This window comes from Exophiala dermatitidis, assembly GCF_000230625.1.
Source record: "Exophiala dermatitidis NIH/UT8656 unplaced genomic scaffold supercont1.3, whole genome shotgun sequence".
In the NCBI taxonomy this organism is placed as follows: domain Eukaryota; kingdom Fungi; phylum Ascomycota; class Eurotiomycetes; order Chaetothyriales; family Herpotrichiellaceae; genus Exophiala; species Exophiala dermatitidis.
In genome coordinates, this window is record NW_008751648.1 from 601,993 (window position 1) to 625,729 (window position 23,737).

General features: G+C 52.6%; 6 protein-coding genes across 6 annotated transcripts; 4 read left to right on the forward strand and 2 right to left on the reverse strand.

The window, feature by feature from the left end:
- Positions 1-17: 17 nt before the first annotated feature.
- On the forward strand, positions 18-6,223 carry HMPREF1120_03214 (uncharacterized protein). The gene has a single exon (XM_009157271.1). The coding sequence runs from the start codon at positions 295-297 to the stop codon at positions 6,040-6,042; it is 5,748 nt and encodes a 1,915-aa protein (XP_009155519.1). The 5' UTR covers positions 18-294; the 3' UTR covers positions 6,043-6,223.
- On the reverse strand, positions 4,189-8,651 carry HMPREF1120_03215 (apyrase). Its single transcript, XM_009157272.1, has 2 exons — positions 6,107-8,651; positions 4,189-6,058 (listed from the first exon to the last, which is right to left on the reverse strand). Exon 1 carries the CDS (start codon positions 8,420-8,422, stop codon positions 6,311-6,313), a length of 2,112 nt encoding a protein of 703 aa, XP_009155520.1. The 5' UTR covers positions 8,423-8,651; the 3' UTR covers positions 4,189-6,058; positions 6,107-6,310.
- A 136-nt stretch (positions 8,652-8,787) lies between these two features.
- HMPREF1120_03216 (transketolase) lies at positions 8,788-12,438 on the forward strand. Its single transcript, XM_009157273.1, has 3 exons — positions 8,788-9,388; positions 9,441-9,892; positions 9,972-12,438. The coding sequence occupies exons 2-3, from the start codon at positions 9,690-9,692 to the stop codon at positions 11,965-11,967; spliced, it is 2,199 nt and encodes a 732-aa protein (XP_009155521.1). The 5' UTR covers positions 8,788-9,388; positions 9,441-9,689; the 3' UTR covers positions 11,968-12,438.
- Positions 12,439-12,643: 205 nt separating this feature from the next.
- On the forward strand, positions 12,644-16,704 carry HMPREF1120_03217 (uncharacterized protein). Its single transcript, XM_009157274.1, has 2 exons — positions 12,644-13,239; positions 13,287-16,704. The coding sequence occupies exons 1-2, from the start codon at positions 12,870-12,872 to the stop codon at positions 15,476-15,478; spliced, it is 2,562 nt and encodes an 853-aa protein (XP_009155522.1). The 5' UTR covers positions 12,644-12,869; the 3' UTR covers positions 15,479-16,704.
- Positions 16,705-18,249: 1,545 nt separating this feature from the next.
- HMPREF1120_03218 (uncharacterized protein) lies at positions 18,250-23,629 on the reverse strand. The gene is made up of 5 exons (XM_009157275.1): positions 23,391-23,629; positions 23,174-23,334; positions 22,351-23,121; positions 20,189-22,292; positions 18,250-20,128 (listed from the first exon to the last, which is right to left on the reverse strand). Exons 1-4 carry the CDS (start codon positions 23,500-23,502, stop codon positions 21,219-21,221), a joined length of 2,118 nt encoding a protein of 705 aa, XP_009155523.1. The 5' UTR covers positions 23,503-23,629; the 3' UTR covers positions 18,250-20,128; positions 20,189-21,218.
- Positions 18,320-21,660, forward strand: HMPREF1120_03219 (MFS transporter, SP family, sugar:H+ symporter). Its single transcript, XM_009157276.1, has 6 exons — positions 18,320-19,010; positions 19,156-19,473; positions 19,556-19,657; positions 19,727-19,845; positions 19,922-20,188; positions 20,267-21,660. The coding sequence occupies exons 1-6, from the start codon at positions 18,932-18,934 to the stop codon at positions 20,939-20,941; spliced, it is 1,560 nt and encodes a 519-aa protein (XP_009155524.1). The 5' UTR covers positions 18,320-18,931; the 3' UTR covers positions 20,942-21,660.
- Positions 23,630-23,737: the final 108 nt, after the last annotated feature.

Below are 23,737 nucleotides of genomic sequence, written 5' to 3' on the forward strand. Positions count from 1 at the left end.
GCGTCCGAGTCGACTTCAATTAAGTCAAACACGGCTTCGGACATGGCGTTGAACGTCGACGTAGAGATCTGGCGGTATAGTGCGGATTCATGAGGAGAGCCGCGTCCGATGAATGCAACACTGAACGAATCTTGGAGGGGAGCTCGCCCTCCTCATACACATCAGAGTCTGGTAACAATGATATCCCCATTCCTTATGCTGGAACGCTAGCCCCAGCTATGCAAGTATGACATGATTGCCTAAAGACGCGATGAAAAACGCTTTCTATCACTGAACCCATTCAGATAATCGAACATGCAGCATACCAATTTGCATCGAAGGACTAGCAGTGGCTCCACCGTGAAGGGCACCCTCAACGCCCAACCGGGGCTGAACAGTGGTACACAACACTCTGCGCCCCCCGCTCAGCCAGTCCGCGCAACACTCTGGGTCCACGATGATAACTTCTCGACTGAGGACGTGCTCATAAACGAAGCTATATTAGAGGGTTCCAACATAAAGGAAGGCAGCTTGGTTGAGATCTACCCGGCCAAGGAGGCATCCGACATACGCGATTTCCAGTCTCCCAATTCTGAGAATGAGGATACTAGGCGGACTCCGGGTGATGTGGAGCACACCTTTGATCGCGGCACTCGCTATCTCTGCATTGCCAAATTTGCACCAGCCGAGTTCAAAGCAAAACAGGCCAACCTGCAGGTCTCGATCAAAAGTAACCTTGCACAAGCATTCGGCCTTCGATCGCGCTCACATGTATGGATCCTGGCGTCATCATTCGAAGAATGTACAGCCTCACATGTCGAGTTCAGCTTCAGAGATGTGTATCTGGCAAGATCAGATATGTGGCGACTCGTTGGCCAAGAGTTGGCAGGCCGAACAGTTTTCGCAGGACAAAAGATCACTTTCATGGGAAGCACAAAGCTCACGGTGAAGTCCATTCATGTACACGGTCACAAGGTACCAACAGCGTACTTTGCCGGAACCACCATACCTATTTTCCGAAGTGAAGCAGCTCGTTATGTCCTGTTCATTCAGATGTCCAGTGAAATGTGGGATTTTGACTCGGAAGGACACGGGGAGATCATGTTCAACCGGGTAATCAATGGGTTCCTCCCTGACCTTTTCAAACGGTGGCATGACCTGGATGTCCGGCATCTGGTGAGCATTGTTCTCTTTGGACGTCTCGAGTACGATCGGTTTGATCTAGCCAGGAATAAAGATCGAAGGCTCGAGAATAGTACAGCATCAGGAGGCCCCAATATGACCGCTCGCCAATACCAGGACTTCTACAGGGTGGTGGTTACTGATATGGCTAGTGCCCAATGGACGACGATCTTGGACGAACTGAAGAAAGACTTTCGTGTCTTCCTGCGCGACATTTCCTTGCATACTTCGAGCAGTCAAGGAGTTGATGCCGGAACTGCAAGTTCCGCTACTACTCGCATAGCCGGGCGGCCAAGCACGGCTCTGAAAGGAAATATACTGGAGGCAATAAACATCGCCTCGAACCAGTTTGCCGACGACTACATTGATCGAGATCTGATACGTACCGGAATATCAGTAGTGGTTGTCACTGCGGGGACGGGTGTCTTCGAAGTCGACAGAGACCTTCTCAACTTGACTTCACAGACTTTGACGAATAACGGCGTGGGAATCGACATTGTCTGCCTGTCGAAGATGCCGCTTCACTCTGTGCCTCTGTTCAAATACAGGGTCACTGGAAAGGAAGACATCTCATTTAATGTGCATGCTGCAGAGCTTGCTGAAAGCCCCCGGAGGTCCGGATCTGGACCTAGCTTCTTCGATTCCAGTCAACCTAGGAAGTTATCTCCTGCCTTGTCTTCAACTGCGACAAATAGCACTCGACTTCTTGCTAGCTACGTATCTGGACATAACGGCGAAAACGCTTCTGGATGGTATTTCGGCATTCCACAGTGGATTGACCTCTCTTATTGGTCAGCTGATGCCGCCACGACATTAACTGAACTGGCACAAGAAAGTCAACAACAACAACATCCTACCAAAATCGTCAAACGGAGGAAAGGCCCTTTTGTGCCTCGCGTGAGGATGTACGAAATCCAGATGATGGGTCTGATGGAGCTGGGTATGGCAGACATGAGTATACCTTATATCAGTGAGACGCAAAACCTTGTCCTTAGTCGGTCTAACCGCATCCACTCAAAGAGAAGGCGGACCAGCGGCATTGGAAGTCTTTCTCGGTCTCCAACAATGTCACGCAAGGGACGGCTTAGTGCCGAGCCAGCCCGCCCAAACCAAGGGTTGTTGTCGACACATGCGAAAGCTTTGGGTGATGTTTTTGACCGTATGGATGTTTATGATGCAGGCCTGTTCCAGAATCAGGCGGTGCCGCCTCTGAAAGTGAGATCTCTAAGGCATGTGTCGACGCCACCAAGCAGTTCCACCCGGGTGACCCCACAGTTGCCGAGCAAGATTATCACCAGTGGAGAGGAGGCAAGGGCTGAGTCCAAATTGACGAAAATCCTGACAAACAAGTCTCTCAATTCTCCGTTCAGACCGCAGCTGCCGTCGCTTGCGTCTGTGGACGGGTCGACAAAATCGATCTCGCAGAAGAAGGTCCCGGAACCCCCAAAGGTTAACCGTAACCTAAGTTACTCCCTGCGAGGCCTTGCTCCACCGATTCGAGCTGTCGCAAGTACGGAAGTCAACACCACCAACATCCAGGCACAGCCACTTCTTAGCAATCCTGGGCACGCGCGACCCACAGTAGCGACCTCGGCTGCTAGTATCCGATCTGTGTCTACAAGTGGCATTGTGGGAGATACAGATGCGTCGCATCAGATCGTTGGGGAGCAACAAGGGGCGGTGCGTTCCAGTGGGACACCATCGAAGCCGATCTCTATTAATACCCCTTTGCGCAAGCATCTTGGCGAGATGGTTGGTTCACACAGGTCTAAAACAACATCGCACAGGTATCCAGATGACCTGGCCGTCACAGGAGATACTCGAGCGGACGAAGCGGCGGAAAGCGGGTCATCAGTCTCCTCCGCAAGTGACAATGGAAACGACGGCGACAGCACCGACCAAACTGGCAGTTGGATGGGCACGTCTCTAGCCAGCTCGGTCCCTAAAAGCAACGTCCCTTTCATCCAGAATGTGAATGCTTCGAACCCGCTGAAACGAGACCCAAACAGGGGCTCCTTGTTTGGCAAGTGGCAACATCTTTACCCGCGAAAGCCACGCACTGCCACTGTCAAATGGCGATCGCTGTGTACTCCTGCATCAGTTCCCCTCACGACCGAAGACTTCCCATCGAAGCACGAACTTGACACAGAATACGAGGTTGCTAGTTATGATGTGAAGCTGGGGAGCACAAATCAGATGCTGGAGATTCCTGAGTCCCGTGACACGTTACTACAAGAAATGATGGCTTTGAGGTTCTCCCACGGCTATCAATTGATAGTGGGTCAATCTTTGGTTGAGGCGGTCGGTCCTAGGACTTATGATACGTCCTCGTTCTTCACACCTGATATCGTGCGTCCGGACGGGTCTTTCATCTTCATGTCAATGGGCAGTACCATTCAGAAAATATCGCTCGAAGAAGCAGACCGCGTCCGGGTGACGAAATTTGTGCGTAAAATCCCACAGGTCCAGCCTCCTTTCCCCCAGCAGCTGAAGTACTATCCAAACATCAAGACCATCTTGTCAGACACATACAATATTCGAGACCTGGAATTCAACAGCTTCACTGAACAATACCCTTGGGAGGCCGCAGACAAGTATCTGGCAGATTTCACCAAGCAGACCGACGCGGACATCCAGGCACTTCGGTTCTGGCGCGCCCGCTTTGTTCTCATACCAGTGGAGCCTCCTGCAACTGCACGCAGACCAGCGCCATCCGACAGCGAAGAAAATGAGGAGGAGATCCATCTACGGGGAATCCGAGCCCTGACTCAGATGTGGCAAAAGGCTCGCTACGTGCCGCCGGACGAGAGAAGGCCTGTTCACAATCGCCTGAGCACCATGAAAGCGAAGGATCGTAATCCGCTGAGAATCAATCTGGAGACCCTCAATCCTTCCGAGCTGGTAGCAACAGAATTGGACAAGCTCATCGCGGCCGAAGAAGCAGGTGAACTGCAGACAACCCAACTTTTGCCGGAAGAGGAACAGTTTGACAGAGACTCGTTCAATTTGGCAAAATTAGCACAGGCCATACAAAGCGACAAAGGGATCGAGATCAAGAACAGGCGATGGCATTGGCGACTGCACTACAGTTGCTTCTCCGGCGAAGACTTGACGAACTGGCTCGTTCACAACTTCAGAGATATTGATACTCGCGAGGAAGCTGTTGACTTCGGCAACGAACTGATGACGGAAGGTCTCTTCGAGCACGTCAACAGCCGACACAAGTTCAAAGACGGGAATTTCTTCTACTCCATCAAACCCGAATGGCGGATTCAGCGGCCAGAAGCGAGACAGTCCTGGTTCCCAGCAAGTCGACGATCCGATCGATCAGTTCCTCCGACTCCTATCTCAGAACATCCAGCGAGGGAATTGGTTTCTGGACGATCAAGATCAGGCTCCAACCTGACCTTCCAAGCACAGATAGGATCAGAGCTTGGCAAGTCGCTGGGAGACCGAAAAAGACGAACCGTAACCCTGAGCAAAATGATCCGGATTGACGTCGACCACCGCAAACGGTCGAACCGGCCCGAGATCATCAACCTGCATTACGATCGACTGCATAACCCGGAAAACTGCTACCATCTCGAACTATCCTGGTTCAACGTGACTTCGAAGCTGGTTGACGATGCAATTGTCAACTGGACGACTCAGGCCGAGAAATACGGTCTGAAGCTGGTCGAACTACCGATTTTGGAAGCCTCCAAGATTCCCGAACACGAACCTTTCCGTGCTCCTTATCGCATCAAACTGTCGCTCGAGCCTCCTCGCCGAAATTCTCCGGCCAACGTATACTATACCGCTACTTCATTCGGGCCTCAAGCCGCACTGAATTCGGATAATCATTTATATCAGAAAGCCCTACTGAAACGGTTCAATTTCGTGCTCGATCTCGAAGCGGTCTCTGAGTTTCCGGAGAACGTCGAGATTCAATACTCCTGGGGCAAGCTCGACTACCGGTACACGCAATTTGTGCATCGGTCAGGCATCGTTCTCGCCCAGATCACGGACGAAGGTGATCTTCTGCTGCTGGCAAATCGACTCTACAACTCACGCCAGGCCTTGACCAATCAGGCCGTGTCAAGATTCGAAAACATCAAAAAAGACGCCACGGCCAACTTGAATTCGACTTCGGGCTCGACGCTGCTCCGCCCTCCCATTCCAGCAAGCACACACTCGGCGCCGCCAGCACCATCAATGCAGGCGTCTGGAATCATCGGACTGAACGTACAATCTCCTCAAACCGGGCCCTTTGCATCGCCACTCATCCGCCCCGTCTCAGTGGCAACTAGCATTACCACATCTCTTAGTTTGTCGAACAACAACACCAACAACAGCAGCACCTCGAATTCAAATATTGACAGCAATTCACCGGCGGCGAACAATTGTGCTGGTGCTGGTGGTGGTGCAGGTGGCGATAACCATCATTATCATCACCACCATCAAGTCCCAGTTCAGCAGCAGCCCCAGGTCATAGCCGACGTCTTTGCAACAGGCGCCGGCGGCATCGGCGGCGGTGGTGGTGGTGGTGGTGGTGGCGGGGCCACTAGCAGTACCAACCGTCGTGGTGGGCTAGTCAGATCCGGCATCGCGCAATACGTCACGCCCGAGCAGATCAAAGACGAACTCGAGGCCTTCTGTCAAGATCGTGACCGTCTCGATGCCTTCTTCCGCGAAGTCACGGCCACGCTGCCAGCGCAGCAAGCCGCGCTGAAGGAGCGCGAACGGGAGCGTGGCAAGGCCGGCAACAGCGGCGGCACGAGCTCGAGTCTGCTGCGGCCCATTCGAGAGCCAGAGTCCGAGCGTGGGATTCCGGAGTTCAATTTGCCAGAGGCCATTGGTGTCACTCTGAAAAAGGGTGCGGTGGGGAATGGGACGAATTGAAAGAGACTACAGTGTACTGTAGGGCAAAGTCAAGTCAAGTCGTAATGAAGACAAAGACACTTACTGTATATATGTAAACAAATCCAGAGAAAGCGATGTTTTAGTCGTGTCGCTCATTCATTCCATTCCAATCATTAAAAGGTATACCAATGCCGAATAAATAGTCCGAAAACGGCTTTCTAGTATCCAACTGTAACTCTCCAACTGAGGCCCGGCCAAACAATTTCTAACCGGGAATCTAGTGAAAGATCACCGGACTTGTCCAAGATTACAGCCTGGTCGGACTGCCAGTCCTGCTCTTCGAGCGACCATTGGCAGCAGGATCAAGCCCGAGGCGCTCACGGCTTTCAGTCCGGACAACAAGACCTCTTCGGTCCATGACGTCGGGAGTCAAACGGCCCAGATTTCGTTTCGGTTTCGAGGGAGATGTTCGGCTACTGGCCGTAGTAGGGGCGGCGGAGGATTTGAAGTTGCGGAAAGCCACGTCTGGATCTAGCCCGGTCCCATCGTCATCGGAGGATGATGCAGAAGAAACATTCTCGAGCTCGAAGTCGCTGGGGTCGTAGAGCCGCGAGGAGGTCCCGTCTTCGAGGTCACGGACGTGGGGACGATGGTGGAACAAGGAACCGAGAAAGGACGATTTGCCATTGGCCATGCGGTGCGAAGATGACGAAAGGGAGTGGTAAAAGCGCGCGCGACGGTCGCGGCCGCAAAGGTAGAAAGTGGCGATGAAAAGGATGAGCAGGAAGAAAATAAAGCCAGGAAGTCGGTGGGGCGCGTCGGCGTTGAATAAAGTGTCGTGGATTTGATCGGTAAGACTTTGTGACTCGTCGTTGGAAGAAGGGGGACGGTAGTCGGAACCGAGGTGGTAGTCCGGGATGTCTTGCAGTTTTCCACCGCTGGGATATTGGAAGTCCTTTGGTATACCGGGGACATTACTGCCGAAGCCGACGGGCAAGTCTCCATCAGTCGCAGGGGGGATTTCTGCGGATGCGTAGAGAATCATTTTGCCCAGTGTCCAGCTGACTTCGGTGGACTTTATTTTATTTACGGCCTGGAACGGGTCGAGAAATCCCTTGGCTTTGCCGCTTTCCAGCAACTCTTTCGTCCCGTTGTGAGACGATGAGGTGTCTTCAATACCGACGCGGGGAATACCAATGCCTTCATGTAGCATGTTGATCAGCCAGCTGGCCTTGAAACAGACTTCCATTGCGGTCCGGTCATCGACTCCCTTGCCCCATGTTTTATGTTTTAACCCGTCTTCGATCGCAGACCAGTCTTTTTCACAGAACTCTTTGACCCGGTTTTGATACGTGTTGAAGTCATAGGCCTTGTCTTGGTGTTCCATTTCAAAGATATCGTGCGTCGTGTGCCAGTATTCGCTGATTCCGATGAAATGATTCACATCAAAGTCAATCGCTGGCACATGGACCCCGTGCACCAGGCACGGTTCGTCCGGACATGGCACGTCTTTTTCGAGTAAAGGAAATGTCCGCCGCAGGCATTCCTCAAAGTTGCCAGTTCCAACCAAGGAATTCTTAGATGCGCTTGTTGGCGCACGGGCCGATATTATCGTGCCATCTTGTTTCACCTTCAAGCCCTTCGGTAGGCATGGATCCGGCAACTCGAATATTCCCTCGCGCCCGTATGTCTCCCCAAGATCTTCGACGTACCGTCTCCGGGCCTCATTCGCCCCAAACCCAAGCCAGGTCGTGACGAATACTCTGTGCTCTTGTGGAACACCATCAACTGTCCGCAGTCTCAACAGCGTCAGGTCATTCGCATGCTTTTCTGCTTCTGTGGCATTTGGTGCAAAGGCAATTTGCGCAGAAGCACCGCCCATGTCCAGAAATCCGTATGTATGATGTCCCTTCCCATGATCATGGTCGCCAGGCGAGTTGAATGCTCCAAGCAGGTAATTTGCGGCTATCCATCCATACAATCCTTCTGTCTCCCCCGGTATAACTTGTATATGGACATCGCATTCTTGCACCAAGAACTTTGTCTCAGACTGTATGTAGGAGCAAACGTTGCGCAGGACGTCTCGTTGTTGTTGTTCGGGTAATAACCGCATGCCTGCGGTGGCGAGCAAGAAAACCGGCGTCTCGGGTACGGCATCTTTGGGGATGTGTTTAAGCGCATGCTTGAGAAGAGGCTTCAAGTGTTTCGGGCCGACTGATTCGGGGTCGTCGCCGAATGTAGACACTCCAGGATGGATTTTCTTCGTCCATTTGTCGTTCGTCTCTAATTCTGGTAAAGCGTGAAGAGCGGATTCGTCTAGGCGAGCCACAGAGTTGTCGAGCCATCGGTATATGTAGACTCTCGTGCCAGATGACCCAGCGTCGAGCACAACACCATATCGTGTACCGGCCTTGACCATTCTCGAAGGCGGCTTTCACATGCTTCTCCCGACCGGCGGGTTGTGCTTGGTTATCAGGGACAAAATATCGCTTTGATCGGGATCGGGAAGAGGGTTTAATGATGTACAAGGGTAACGAGTGACGTGGGATTGACGAGGGTTTTGCTAGAGAAAGATCACAAGATGGACACGGGAAATAAACATACAGGAACAGTGTTTCGAGGTCGAAAGTCCGCAGCCTCAATGTCTGGCAAAGACGCAGCTCATCACGTGAGAGGCAACGTCGATCAAACACACCGACCATACCGCTTTCATACTAGCGCAGCTTGGTGGCGGCACAATTATTCGCTTCAGCCTCGCCCCCTTCGATCTCACCGTAACCAGCACGCCGTCAGCATTTCCCGGTGTCTTTGGGCCCTACACTGTTTTCCAACATGGTATGGAGGCCTCGTAATCAACCTAGTAATCGAGGGAAACCTGTGAAGCACCGCTTATTTGTGGCTGTGGTGACGCATGCAGCAGTAGCCTCGCGACTGCATCGATCCTCGATGTCGCATCGGTAAGCTATGCAGACTGATTTAATTAGGCTCACAAACCTCAGCCGAAGTTTATCTGGCTGTCATTGGCGGGTGCGCAAGAATCATTGCTGTTACCTCACAACCCCTTGACGCCGGTGCTACACTCTCGCCGCGAGGACAAGCAATCACAAAATTTTGTCCTTACGCGAATCTGACAATAAATCCCCATATCATACGGTTACCCTTCAGTCAGAATAAAATATTGTCAATAATGGGATTGCTGCCCTATTGACAAAGGGAACCGCTGGCAGCGGCCATATGCTGCGGATCACGGCAGACTTGTCCCGGAGCAGAAGCTCCGCAACTGTGGGGTGCAATGATGGTCCAGAAACGTTGCCACGATGCAACAATCCGGACTCAACTTCGGCACCAGGTGGAGGGAGAAGAGGAGGGAGGAAAGGTTCCAGCGGTAAGGTACCTATTCAGACCCGCTAGGGACTTTCGTCCGCTGATGGCTACAGTTTCCCGTTTGGGTTAATCTTGGCGCTCGGGGAATCCCAAGCGGAGACGCAGCCTTGCGCCTTTCCTTACCCCTTTGGACGAATAGCCCTATTGCGAGAGCAGACGGCCATGGCGAGGCTAAAGCACTATTCTCGGCCCTGAATCAGTATATCTATTATTCTGGCCATCGCTTGCACGTCTTCTGTGATCAAAGACAACGAACATCCCAACCCCCGGAACCAGGGTATTTGTTGCGTTGAATTCCAAAAATGTCTCCCATCGCAGAAAAGGATCTCATGAGCCAGGACAGGCTCGATGCATCCGGACAGATAATCAGCAAACAAACGACATCTGTTTCGAAATTGCAATCTGGAAGGTCCCCAAGGCTTTCTGCCGAGCATGATTTGGTGCTGAAGACATTTCGTCTTCTGATTGCCGACTTATGTCAGCAATATAAAGGAGGTCACCCAGGGTAAGTGGTGCATTTCCTTCAGCTGCAGCCTCGGTGGATTCGATCTGGACGCTCACTAACGCGACTGCAATGCTGGCAGCGGCGCGATTGGTATGGCAGCGATTGGGGTGGCACTATGGAAATATGTCATGAGATATGCACCACACCAACCCGACTATTTCAACAGAGACCGGTTTGTCCTGTCAAACGGACACACATGTCTATTCCAGTACACATTTCTGCATCTGACGGGCTATGAGGCCATGACGCTGGACCAGCTTAAGTCTTACCACTCGACACGAGAAGATGCTCTCTGCCCGAGCCATCCGGAGATTGAGCATGAGGGAATCGAAGTTACAACTGGTCCGCTTGGGCAAGGGGTCGCAAATGCAGTCGGTCTGGCCATGGCAACGAAGCACTTGGCCGCAGAATTCAACCGTCCTGGCCATGAGGTTGTGGACAACCACACTTGGTGCATGGTTGGCGACGCATGTCTGCAAGAGGGTGTCGGGCTCGAAGCCGTTTCTCTAGCAGGTCACTTCAAGCTCAACAACCTCACCGTCATCTACGACAACAACCAAATCACATGTGACGGATCAGTAGATCTGACCAACACCGAAGACATCAATGCCAAAATGCGCGCCTGTGGCTGGGACGTGATTGACATTGAAGACGGCTGTTTCGACGTTGACGGACTCATCACTGCTCTGAACCGGGCCCGAGCATCTACGGAAAAGCCGACCTTCATCAATGTTCGAACCGTCATAGGTATTGACAGCGCTGTGGCCGGAACCGCCACTGCTCACGGAGCCGCCTTTGGCGACAAGGCAGTGGCCGACATGAAGCGCGCGTATGGATTCAATCCGGACGAATACTTCGTGATTCCAGATCCTGTGCGCGAGTTCTTCGCCGACATCAAGCCGCGCGGACGACAATTGGTGCAGGAGTGGAACGACAAACTCGAAGCATATGGACAAGAATACCCGGAGCTGGCAGCAGAGTTTGAGAGCCGTCGACGAGGAGAACTGCCGACGAACTGGCAGTCACTGATTCCACAAGAGTTCCCCGCCAAAGACACAGCAACACGGGCTTCTTCCGGTCTTGTCTTCAACACGATCGCCGAAAAAGTCAAAACATTCATGGTCGGCACGGCCGACCTATCTCCATCCGTCAACATGATCTGGAAGGGGAAAGAGGACTTCCAGCACCCAGACCTAAAAACCTCGTGCGGAATCAACGGCAGTTACAAGGGACGATACATTCACTACGGTGTGCGCGAACATGCAATGGCCGCGATAGCGAACGGATTGGCAGCATACAACCGAAACACAATCATCCCTGTAACTTCGTCCTTCTTCATGTTCTACCTGTACGCTGCGCCCGCAGTGCGCATGGGCGCCCTGCAACATCTACATATCATCCACCACGCGACGCACGACTCGATTGGAATGGGCGAGGACGGACCAACGCACCAGCCCATCGAGCTGGCTGCTCTGTACCGCGCCATGCCAAATTTGCTCTATATCCGTCCCGGCGACAGCGAAGAGACGGCCGGTGCGTGGACGGCTGCCATCGAAGCAAAGACCTGTCCCACCATCATCTCGACCTCGCGCCATGCCGTGCGACAACTTGCGCCCAAAACGGACCGTAACGGTGTTCGTCGCGGCGCATACGTGATTGAAGAAGACGCGCATGCAGACTTGACTATCATCGGTGTCGGCGCCGAGTTGGGCCTGGCCGTTGATGTTGCTGCAAAACTGCGAGAAACCGCCAGCCTAAAAGTCCGTGTCGTTTCCTTCCCGTGTCACAGACTGTTTGAGAAGCAGTCGCTCGAGTACCGGCGCAAGACGCTGAATCGGAACTCTGGGAAACCCGTCATCGTCATTGAGCCGTATGCCGCGCTTGGTTGGGAACGGTATGCCGATGCCGCTGTTTGCATGAGCACCGGCAGATTCGGCCAGTCTCTGCCAGGACCGAAAGCCTACGAGTATTTTGGGTTCACGGTCGACAAAATCGTGCCCCGAATTCAGGGGTATCTGGAGGAGAGGGAGTCGGGCGAGATCCTGCCTGGTGATTTTGTTGAGATGACAAGATAGTCTTTTGGTTGCCTGGAAGATGTTAGATTTAAGGACTTTTTGGGCATAATAAGTTGAGGTGTTTTGTACTTGTGGTAATGGTTCTCGATATCTGTTCATCTTTGAAAAAAGGTGTCTAGAATATAATCATCAAGCAAGAATTGATTTCCCCCTGAAGAAGTTCACCATCCCGGCGAAGATACGTATACATTCTCACGAAAATATTACACATCCGCAACCATATCTCAGTGGCTTCCAGTCAGCCAAATAAAAAAGTTATGCGACACCATACTTTTCAATTGTGGACGCAATTCTCATCCTGATACACCCATCTACTATAGACATTCTACATTGCCTCTTCACGAGAAGAATGTCACACATCTGGATACTGCAAGAAGCAACCCCTCCCATCCAGTCGAAGCAGTATCACAACATTGCACCTCGCCGGCACCGAATCCGCAAGCCACCCCGTGGATGGTGGGGAAAGAATGATCGGGCCTTCACCATTGAAGCTGATTAGGGAGCTGCATGCAGTAGGCTGTGTGATCATACCGTCGGACTACGTACGCTGAGGACCCCGGCCAGTGCTAATGCAAGGCTACGATGTAGGTTTGATAGATTGACCTGTGTCCTAGAGGGTGGTGTTCATGAACGATGCCTGCCATTCAAATGAGTCGTGGCTAACAGTGCGGTAAAAAGTTTTTCCTCCCAAGTGACTCAGCTTCTGTGGCTATGCACCTGGTGGTTGGAGCATTATTGGAACTCGAAATGCCAGGAAACGCGTCCTGGTTCATTCGCATGTGGAAACATCGTATCTGTCTGCTATGGTGGATAGGCCAAGATGCCTGCAAATTCAGCAGCCGCTTACTGTAGACAGTGCTCCCATATCGTCCCTCCTACTGCACACGTGTACAATGTTGTAGATGTTTGGCCGGCGGCCTCAGCCGGAAACAAGTTCCGACGTTATTTTTAGCAGCGCGGCCTGCGTGGGTACTTTGTGCCCTCGACAACGGCTTATCTTTACTGCGAGGCTGACCACTGTGGCTGATGGGTGCTGGTATGTGGCGGGGCATCGCGTCAAGACCACAAACATCTTTCGAAACGCGGTTATCTCCTCATCCGATCCTGCCACGAGTCTCGCGCTCATCATGAAAGATCAACCGTGGTCAGGGATCATCGAAGACCACCCTATTGAGAAGGCTCTTGATACTTTTCGCGCTTTGTTCAATTCAATCTGTGAAGACAAGAGCGTTTCTTGCACTCCTGACGCGCTTGGTCAGCTTGAACAAGAAGGTAGGAATGACCAATTTCGTTGCCTTGCTTCGCTGACTCCGACCCAGACCTCCAAGAGCTCACTCTTGATCTCCTCATAGCACTGCGACGCCTGCCGGTCTCTCGTCTGCTCCCCTCCGGTGGCCGAGGCAAGAGTCTCTTCGGTGATTTGTTGGAGCTCAACTCTGCCCTCTACTCGGACGACTTCGATTTCGACCGAATTAAGCCACTCCTAACTGCAGCCATCGCCGAGAAACCCGACGGCCAGATCTGGAGTGAGGTCTACAACGCTGTTACCGAATCGACTCCCCCTCCCCGACCGATATCCTCGTCCCTCCAACAGACCCCGTGGCTCCGCAACACGAGCAGCTTCGCGAACTCGTCGGAACACCGCAAGTACGTGGATGATGTGCTCAAGGAGGAGCTTGGGCTTATGTATGTTGGGCTTCGCGGCTTCCACGAGACATATTTTGGAGAGGTGACCGGCCTTGAGACGGCGTCTGAGGCGTTCTTCAAGCACTGCATAGAAGGCAGCGACCCGCTATTTGATGACGGCTGGAGAGGATGGCCGAGAAAAGCGAACCAGGATGATGTGCTGAGCTGGTTTGCAGCCTTCTGCGAGGAACTGGCGGCATTTGCAGAGGACTACAAGTCAATCCCAATACGTCAACGAAGACCACTGGCACAGCCCAATGAGCCGATCGACGGTTCTACAGCAAAACGCAAGATGGACGTCGGCTTCGTAAACAACCCTAAGGCCAGGAAAGACTCGAGATGCCACTGGTCGCAGATTATCGTGCCGGGAGAGCTGGAGAGCAACCCGTCCGCCGACAAAGCTTCCGAGGCGTGGCTTGATCTGGGGAGGTATGCGAGAGAAGTGCTCGCTGCTCAAGACACTCGTCGGTTCGTCCTAGGCTTTACCCTCTGTGGGTCTCTCATGAGGGTGTGGGTGTTTGACCGTTTGGGAGGGATTGCGTCCGATCAGTTCGACATCAACGAGGACGGTCTGCGGTTCGTATCGACAATCCTTGGCTTTCTGTGGATGAATGACGAGCAGCTGGGATTCGACCCTACCATCGTCACGTCGGGTGGCGAACGTTACATTGAGATCCAGCGGAACGGGCTTCGAGAGCGCCTCATCATTGATAGAGTGATGAAGCGTGCCCCCTGCATCGCTAGCCGCGCAACCACTTGCTGGAAGGCGCATTGCGACGGAGACGCCCAAACGCCACTAGTCATCAAAGACTCCTGGCAGTACACAGAGCGTGACGAAGAGGGGAAGCTTCTCCAAGAAGCGACCGATCGAGGCGTCATCAACGTGGCGCGATACTATCATCACGAGACTGTCCAAGTCAAGGGCACGGACGACGATGTTCGAAGCAATGTGCGGAGAGATTTGGATGTCACGACCGCGGAGGACTACAGAGCTGGTTGCTTGGATATGTCGCGGAGGACACGTGCAGTCGGTACTCCGCGACAAAGCCGCAGCACCGGCGGATTGAAGCGGCCATCAAGCCAGACCGGTGCTTTTCTACCGCCGAGCAAGCGGTTGTGTTCCGTCTCTCCGGAGAAAGTTACTGGCAGCCCTGTGCCTAACCGAGTACATCGGCGTGTCGTGCTTCGTGATTTTGGGCAGCCGATCTACAAAGCGAGCTCTCGAGCAGCGCTGCTCCGTGGACTAGAGGGCTGCGTCGAGGGACACGAGTCACTGCACAAGGTCGGTCTTCTCCACAGAGACATCTCCATCAACAATCTTATGGTCAACGAGGATGGCGACAACCCCTCGTGGCCTTCCTTCTTGATCGACCTCGACCTTGCGATCAAGGAGCATCGAAACGGTGCCTCCGGAGCAAAGGGAAAGGCGGGAACCAGGGCTTTCATGGCGATCGGAGCGCTTCGCGGCGAGCAGCATTCCTTCATGCACGACTTAGAATCCTTCTTCTGGGTGCTGTTCTGGATATGCGTTCACTATGAGGGGCCAGGCCAAGGAAGAGTTGTCCGACGATTTGACCATTGGAATACTGCTGATACAGAAGTGTTAGCGACGCTCAAGCTTGGCACGGTTGCTGATGAGGAGCTTTTCGGCAAGACCATGACGGACTATTTCACCCAATATTACGAACCCTTGATCCCGTGGGTGAGCAAGTTACGGAGGATAGTATTTCCAGACGGCCTTAGGTGGAAAAGGGAAGACCTGGGCTTGTACACGTCAATGAAAGGGGTCCTTCGAGATGCCGGAAAGGCGTTGTCCGAGGCATAGGACACAGCATTGAAAGAGTTACCCTCCAGCTTTCCCTCTGCTGGACGGTTCTTATCCCAGTGCTTGCTGTTCCTTGCGGAGGGCTTAATTGGCTCCAGTCCTTGTCAGTAATGGCTGTGAGCGAGCCACGTCATGTTTCGCCCTGCATCACCCTGCATCAACAGTTATCCAGCTCTATTCAATAGGCACCGCGGATTCCATCACGTGCGTTGCCAGAACACAGTCATATGCAACCCCGCTCGAAGCACCGATGAATGTTGCCGTTCCATCGTGAGAACCCTCAACAACACCCGCTGGGTTACGTATCACTCTCCTGATGGAATATTGTGTGCCCTGCGAACGATTCTTTGACAGTGATGGCGCTTTGCAACAGCACCTACGGATGTCAAGTCGGCATGCATATTGCCAGAGATGTAAACGATCTTTTGACTCCCCCTCGGCAAAACGTCAGCACGTCCTTGCTTCATCAAGGCATCATGTCTGCCGTGACTGCCGTCATGAACCGGACTTCGTCGACGAGGAGGAGTTTGATGAACATCTTGAGACGATCCATCACTAGGTATTGCACCTCCTGTTCGCGTCCATTCAACTCGGCCGAACAGCTTACACAGCATGATGTATCCAAACATAACATGTGCTAAATATGCGGCATCTACCTCAGCTTTCCACAAGACTTGACTAGTGTTCGTGCAATGGACCTCCACGCATAATAACAAGCTAACCTTTCAGCACCGTCGATCACATGAGGCCAAGACCGTTGTATGCTGTGGATGTCCCAGAAAATTTGGCTCGGCGTCTGCGATGCTATTACACCTCGAGACGGGACATTGTAATTCTGGAGTAGACGACGAAACCGTCTCCTCCCTCGCTTGGAGATGTTATCAGTCAAAACACTATACTTCATATGATGATGAGTACGATTTTAAATGCCCAACATGCGACACCCCATTCGCAGCCATGAGCAGACTCATCCAGCACGCAGAGAGCGATGCATGTGACGAGGAGCTGGAAGGACAGAGCCCGCTAGGGAGATTCTTGCGCTTCTTGCGGACACAGGTTTGAAATAAGGAGAGAGGACTAAGATTCCCAGAACCGTGTTAGGCAACTCCGAATGATAAATGGTATTTGATATTTGCCTGTACTGTGATTCCGTAGCCGCACGTAACTAAAATGTTTCCCCTGAGAGACTGAAGAAACCAGCCTGACATCTATGGCAGTCAGCAATCTGTCTCCTATCCCGTGGTTCATCGCAGAACATAATGCAGAGTCCTAAGCCATCAAGTACCATCACGCGATACCAATCGGCTGTCTCCCGTTGAACTCAAAGTATGTCCAGCGCCGTCGTGTCTCTCTAACCAAGCTCTTCAGCCGCTTATCCAAAGTATCTATCCTGAAGGCAGCCTCGGCAGAATCTTCTTTTCGGGACAGCAGCTATTTCTGCGACTGATAGTATTTCCCTCTCGGATAACAACGTAGCCATCAGCGTAGTCGATCACAGACGTCAGCCGTTTCCCGCCTCGGAAGATCCGCACTCGTACACACAGTCCGCGTTTGTCATAGATCGAAAATGCCCGTCCTCTAGCTTGCATCAGCAAGAGATCACCTGCGACGACATGGGAATGCCTACTAGAACTCGATCGGAACACCATGGCGAAGCCTGGGATTTCTTGCAATGATGCCTCCACGTATGCCTTCCTATCTAGGATCTGCGGACGTGCCGTTCCAAGAATATTGTAGGAACTTAGTTGGCACTGAACGGTCGAGCGATGCCAAAAGGGAAGGACGAGAATCTGAGCATGATACGGAAAGAGGGGGGGGTCACGGAAGCGCAGCCATCGACATCAGAGATGCTACACCACGAGGGGAGGTCCGCCATGCCGGAGCCGAAAGGACGGAACGCCACCATGGTCGAGGCGCAGGGTGGCGGACCAGCGGAATCGAGGTTGGTCTATATACGATATGCTGGAGACGTGCACCGACCACAAAAGCACCGGTGATCTCAAATCTCAATGTCGAGGAACCGGGCAGTTCTTCAGAATCAGTCGAGCAATCCCACGAGGCTGTAACGAGGCAGCAAGGGGTTGAGAGGAAGCGAGCTGGGAACCTGACGGAGATAAGAGAGCTCACACTCAGCAGGACGAGAAAGCGCGCGCTAGTCTGTTACTGCAGCATCGTCCCAAGAGCTGGCTCCTATAAATCGGCTTGTGGTGATGATCACATCGAAAGGTTAGCGAGCCGTGTCATATTGAGGAGCTGACCGTGACCCAATCGAGACTCGACCAGAATCCCTTGCCGACACGTGGCTAGTGAGTTTTCCGCTAACTCCGCACCCTCCACGCACCGCCACTCTTCAGCCATAGTGACCCTACAGTAGCAACATGTTGACACGAGTCGGAGCCAACGATGCTTGCGGAGGATCACGATCACGGACGAGTAGCCTAACTCGCCAAGAATGTGCGACTTTCGAAGTTGAAGAACCGCTTCCGGTGTTTGGCGGCCTCGTCTCTAGTGTGCACAAAGACTGAGATTGTTGACATCAAACGCAAGAGTTTTGGTCGCCGAAGTTCCGCTGTGACGAAACGAGGCACTCTAAGTGCCAAGCATTATATAAGAGGGTGGAGGAGTAACTAAAAATATAGTAACCCGGGGTTATGTGATCCCCCCCTATCATGTGACCATGACATGTGACACGAACCCAGGGAGTGTTCCGCGCTTAAACGTTCCCAAATTGGGATCTTTAAGCGCCATACACACTTGACCCCGTGGTCCATCTCGCATACTGCCCGTGTACCCCCAGTACGTCGAGCGACCCACTCACTCACTTGCCCGGAATCGGCAATAATTCGGGAACTCAGATTCATCGAAAAAAGAGAATGAATACTACAGTGCCGCGTTCTTTTCTGGTCAAATCACCTTTCATCATAGCATTATTCAATTTCCGTCTCTTCTTTCGCTTTTTACTGGGCGCATACGCTTTCTGTTTCTGGAGTCGTGAAGCGCCTGCCATTCGTAAGGGCCCAATCCACCCATCACCCAATCCCCATCTTTACCTAACCCTTTCCCCGGGTCCCAAGGCGACGGACGACGTGACACCACATCCTTGCCTACCTTGGTGTACTCTCCGCCCGGAGGAGAAATCCCAGCAACAGCGGTAGTAAAATAGTTGGCCCCAGTACGGGGGACCCGGCCTCCTGTGGCTTTGTGGAAAAGCGGGAGTCGTGCCGGAGAGCGGAGTCGAGTTGAGTCGGGTAAGGTGCTTTTTCCACAGAGGGGAGCCATACTTTAAACTGTGCTCTCGACAGCTGACCGGGCTCTGTCCACGATCCTAACCTTTTATAAATATCTGGGGACATACCATTCACTGAGCTTCTTGTTTGGCTCTCTCCATTCAGTTGGCAAGGGGTCTGCAGAAAGGAACGAGCTTTGTCTACCTAGCCTATACTATACTATACAATGTCGCAACTCAAAGGAAGGCCCCTTGACTGGGCCATCACGGTCGCTGCAGGGTCAGGGTTCCTGCTATTTGGATATGGTGAGTGGCATGAGGAAGCAAAAACAAGAGCAAGTAGGATTATGCTTGGACCATGGTGTCTCAAGCACAAGTTTTTCTTGCCTGTTTGTCTTTGATCATGATTTCTGCGTATATCAATGTGTTCTTGTACTTACACGCCAAATAGACCAGGGAGTCATGAGCGGATTGCTCACAGGATCGGCGTTCACAAAACAATTCCCCTCGATTGACACGACAGACGACGGCCACGGGAGCTCTTCACTGCAGGGAACTGTGGTTGCAATATATGAGATCGGATGCTTCGCGGGCGCGCTATTGGCGTTTGCCTTCGCCGAAGCCATTGGCCGGAGATGGACCATCATGCTGGGTTGCGTCGTCTTGACGATTGGCGCCGCAATCCAGTGCTCTGCATATTCTGTCGCTCAGCTGATTGTGGGACGTATCGTCGCCGGGGTCGGAAACGGCCTCAACACAGCAACCATCCGTACGTGTTCGCCGCAGAGCACTTGATCAATGGTGTGGCATTGTCCTTTTCACACGATGCTAACTTTGTGCCTTACATTTAGCGGTTTGGCACTCTGAGCTCATGAAACCGACCTCTCGAGGCAAGGGATTGTCCATCGAATTGGCCATCAATATCTTTGGTGTCATGTTGGCGTACTGGACTGGTGAGTTTGGAATTGCATGGCAAGTGTTTATGGGTGTTCCGCGTTGCTAATCTGGTTTATCGTATTAAGATTACGGCATGAGCTTCGTCGACAATCAAGCGCAGTTCCGTTTCCCGATTGCTTTCCAAATCGCCTTTGCGTTGGTCACCATGGCCACCATATCTGTGCTGCCGGAATCGCCTCGTTGGGTACGTACAAAGCAGGACAACCATATATTTACCTTCGCAGCGACCAAAAAAGCTAATTTCGGGGTTCGTTTTCCAGTTGATTGCACATGGCCGGTCGGGAGAAGCGCGCAACATCCTTTGGCGTCTGCAGCGGGACACGTCGGCCATATCATCGAACGATCACATTGTTGATGCCGAGTTGAAAGAAATTGAGCACGCCCTCCAGGAAGAAAAGGAAGCCGCTGGCAATACCACATTCCTCGCCCTTTTCAAGAGCAGCCCGCAGAGATTCCGTCGCCGTACCCTTCTCGGTATCGGCGGTCAGTTCATGCAGCAGCTATCAGGTATCAATTTGATCACTTACGTGAGTATTGCCCTTGGGTCACGGCTCCGTGGATTATGGATGGAGGTTCAATGCTAACCAAGTAACTCTTTTATTCAGTACGCCCCTGTCATTTTCCAGCAGTCGGTCGGCATGTCCCACAACTTGTCCATGCTGCTTGCCGGCTTTAATGGAGTGGCGTATTTTCTCTCGTCGCTGATTCCCATTTGGTGCCTTGATCGACTCGGCCGGAGGAATCTTATGATCTTTGCCTGTGCAGGCCAGGCAGTCTGCATGGCAATCCTGGCCGGGACAGTGAGCAACGGCAACCACGCGTGCGGTATCGTCGCCTCCGTGATGCTCTTCTGCTTTAACTTCTTCTTTGCTGTTGGCCTTTTGGCAATTCCATGGCTTTTGCCGGCCGAATATGCGCCGCTGGCGATCCGTACCAAGGCCGCCGCTCTCGCGACAGCGAGCAACTGGATCTTCACCTTCCTGGTCGTCGAGATCACGCCCGTGTCGATTGACAATATTGGATGGCGCACTTACATCTACTTTGCCGTCTTCAATGCCGCCTTCCTGCCTCTGATTTGGTTCTTCTACCCTGAAACTCGTAATCTGTCTCTAGAGCAGATCGACAAACTCTTCACTGGCGGCAAGGTCATGCTTCACTGGCATCCGAGCATGGGTGACCCACAGGGGACTTTTGCCCTCGAGGTCAAGGCCGCCAACGAGACACCATCCGTATTGGAGGAGGAGGGCGCCACAGAGGACAAGTCCAAGGCGTTCGAGTGAAACGGCGACAAGAGACACACATGTGCTGCCTGATGTTGCGCGGGGATCGTCGAGAAAGCTACTGTGCGAATGTCCCTTGGTGGTTGCGCTTCGAAATTCTGTGAAGATTCTCTTCATGTGGACGGTTGCGAAAGAAGCTTTCCCTGACATTGAGATGGTGAAGCATACTGCCACATCTGTGGCTTGAGTATAACCTTCACTTTGGCCTGTTAGGGCGGAAAATGACTGCTGCTGGTCTTCTGTTTAGCAAATGGTTAAGGAATCTGCAAATTTACAATCAATCGTCCAACTCTCCCCAGTGGTGTTTTAGATCTTCAGCCCTCCAGGTTGCGCCCCAGCCTGTTTCTCTTTCAATTCGTTCGTATACCTCGATGATTGCACGATGCTCTGCAGGATGACTCATGACTTGACCAGCAAGCCAGAGTGGCTGGACACTGTTGGTCCAAGACCCATGGTGGGCATTGGAGATGGAAATTGCGCAGATCTGGCGAGCGTGCCACAAGACCGAACGAGACTTCCTTGGCACGTCCTTAGGAATATGCTGCAGCATCAGTAACGCTCCGGTATGATGAAGCTGATTCCCTGAGATAGCGGCGCCGCTACCGTAGAGGATCGTGGGGAATGGCGATGTCTGTCCGTCTTCCGATATGCCCGGGTTGAGGGAGAGTAAATGATGCATCTCCGGTGGACGACAGGCGTACCATTCTTCCAGATAATTGAACAGGGATACCCATTTGTTGTCGTAATCCGGCTGGTCCTTTCCAAAAATCTCATGCAAGCAGTCCCGAGACTTTGGAGAACCGAACAGGAAGTGCAAGACCCGTGCAACGAGATAGCATGAGTAGTTGGCGTGCTCTTCGAAGACCTTCAGTGAGCGAGCACGAAAAGCCTCACAGTCCGCCTCGAAAGAACCCGTTGACATCCATTCATCAACCGGAATCAGCGTTCTTTCGTTAGAGATAAGACCTCCACAGACATCCATGCGCGCAAAGCACCAAAAGAGTGCTTCCTCAACCCCGCCACTGTCCCCACGGATATTCATTGCCCTCATCAGACAAGCACAGCCGTCCAAATGGCGCCGCCATGCCTTGGGAGAACAGCTAAGCATTTCCAGAACGCAGAGCACAACGCAGGATGCCACAACAGTAATGTCTTTGGTGTGTAATTCAGGAAGCAGTTTGTGGATTGCCTCCTGATATAATGCCAAGCTGATCGAGGCAGGCAGCGAACCATCCTTTCTTTCTAGCTGTCTGGCACTCAGGGCTAGCATTGAAAAGCGTAGATGGGAGCACGTCTTTGCCATGATGGGAAGGACGTGTCTGAAGTGCTTTCGAGCGTCAAATTTATCAAGCTTCTGCAATGTTAGAAGGAAGCAAAGAAATGGCACTGAACCAAGTATCTCCACGTACCAAACCTGCTATCTCCACAACCCAATTGTTCCATAAAATGTACTCCTGATTTGGCGTCAGCTTGACATTCGTTCCTGAGATTTCTTCCGCCCCTGCCGAAGGGGCCAGACGAAATGTGGGGGTTTGTCGAGGAAGAGTACGGGGGCTCGTGTTGTCTTCAGGTCTTTGATCACCTGGGCTCGCTTCGCGACTGGGTTGTGCTGAGCGGGCGGTGATAAAGACATGGTTTCGCAGAGTGTTATGAAGTGCCTGATACCTAGAGCCCGGCAGGAAGATACCATCATCTGTCAACATATCGGGGGAGAGTTGCAAATCCGGTTCGGTACCGGGTAGAGCGGTTCCATTGGGGCCTAAAGTCGATTCGAAGCCGGTTGTCCCAAGAGTCGCATAATCCGGGCCATTGGGGCCGAACAGGACAAGCGGTACACCTGTAGAGCCTTGCATTGACTTGTCCTGTGAATTTATTTGGGCGCGAGGCATATTACTAGTGATGGAAGGTGACTGAACTGGTATAGCGGCAGTAGGGTTCGGTGAAATGGTCCGGTGGAATGATGCATATAGGTCGTGAAGATCATGAGAAGGACCTGGCACAGAGCCTTCGGAGTTGAGGACAGCAACCTCATCATGATCAAAGGCTTCAACTCCGTGGGCATCAATGTCAATTTCGCCTTCTGCATTGCTGGCATCCTCGTTACTCGTGCCGCGGATGGTTCTAAATTCTGTAGAAGAGCCGTTGGATTCAGCAAGGACGGCGGCCTGCCGCCGGGGAGACTGATTATGTTGTTTAGTCTGAAAACCCACAAAGACGGTCTCATGTACTTGCCTTTCTGCGATCCTCAGCTTGCCTGGCGACTTTCACTCGAGTGGATTTGGAGTTTTCGTCCACGGTGAAAGCATTTTGCGGAAGGAAGCTCAAGCGACGGTTCCAATGGCATCGTTCGCCCGTTCTTCGGCAGTTAGAACATGACGGCTTGGACTCGTCACCTACCCTGGTCAGTAGGGTCGCGCGGACACAAAGGGAGACATGACATGGGCCGTACATTTCTTCTTCTTGTGTCGACAGTTCATACATCCTGATCGAGAGCGGGTGTACCGTTTGTTGCGGGCAGGACTGTCCCGCCCTGAAGAGGTCGCCTCACCTACGCCTTCCATGCATGGCGCCTCTCCCGTGGAGCTGCAGTCGCGGAGCAGTTCCGACTTGGTTCACGAAGGCCTACTACCCCCCATATTTCGTAGTTGCTTCTCCCGTCGGTGAATTCGGTGTCACACTATTCGAGTTGTAGAGTTCGAGATGCAGTGCAGTGGATGCAAATCGTTCTGCTACTGGAACCGTAATGCTCCGCCGATGCCAAGACTTACGGCAGCTTTAGTCAAGTACGGTAGAGCG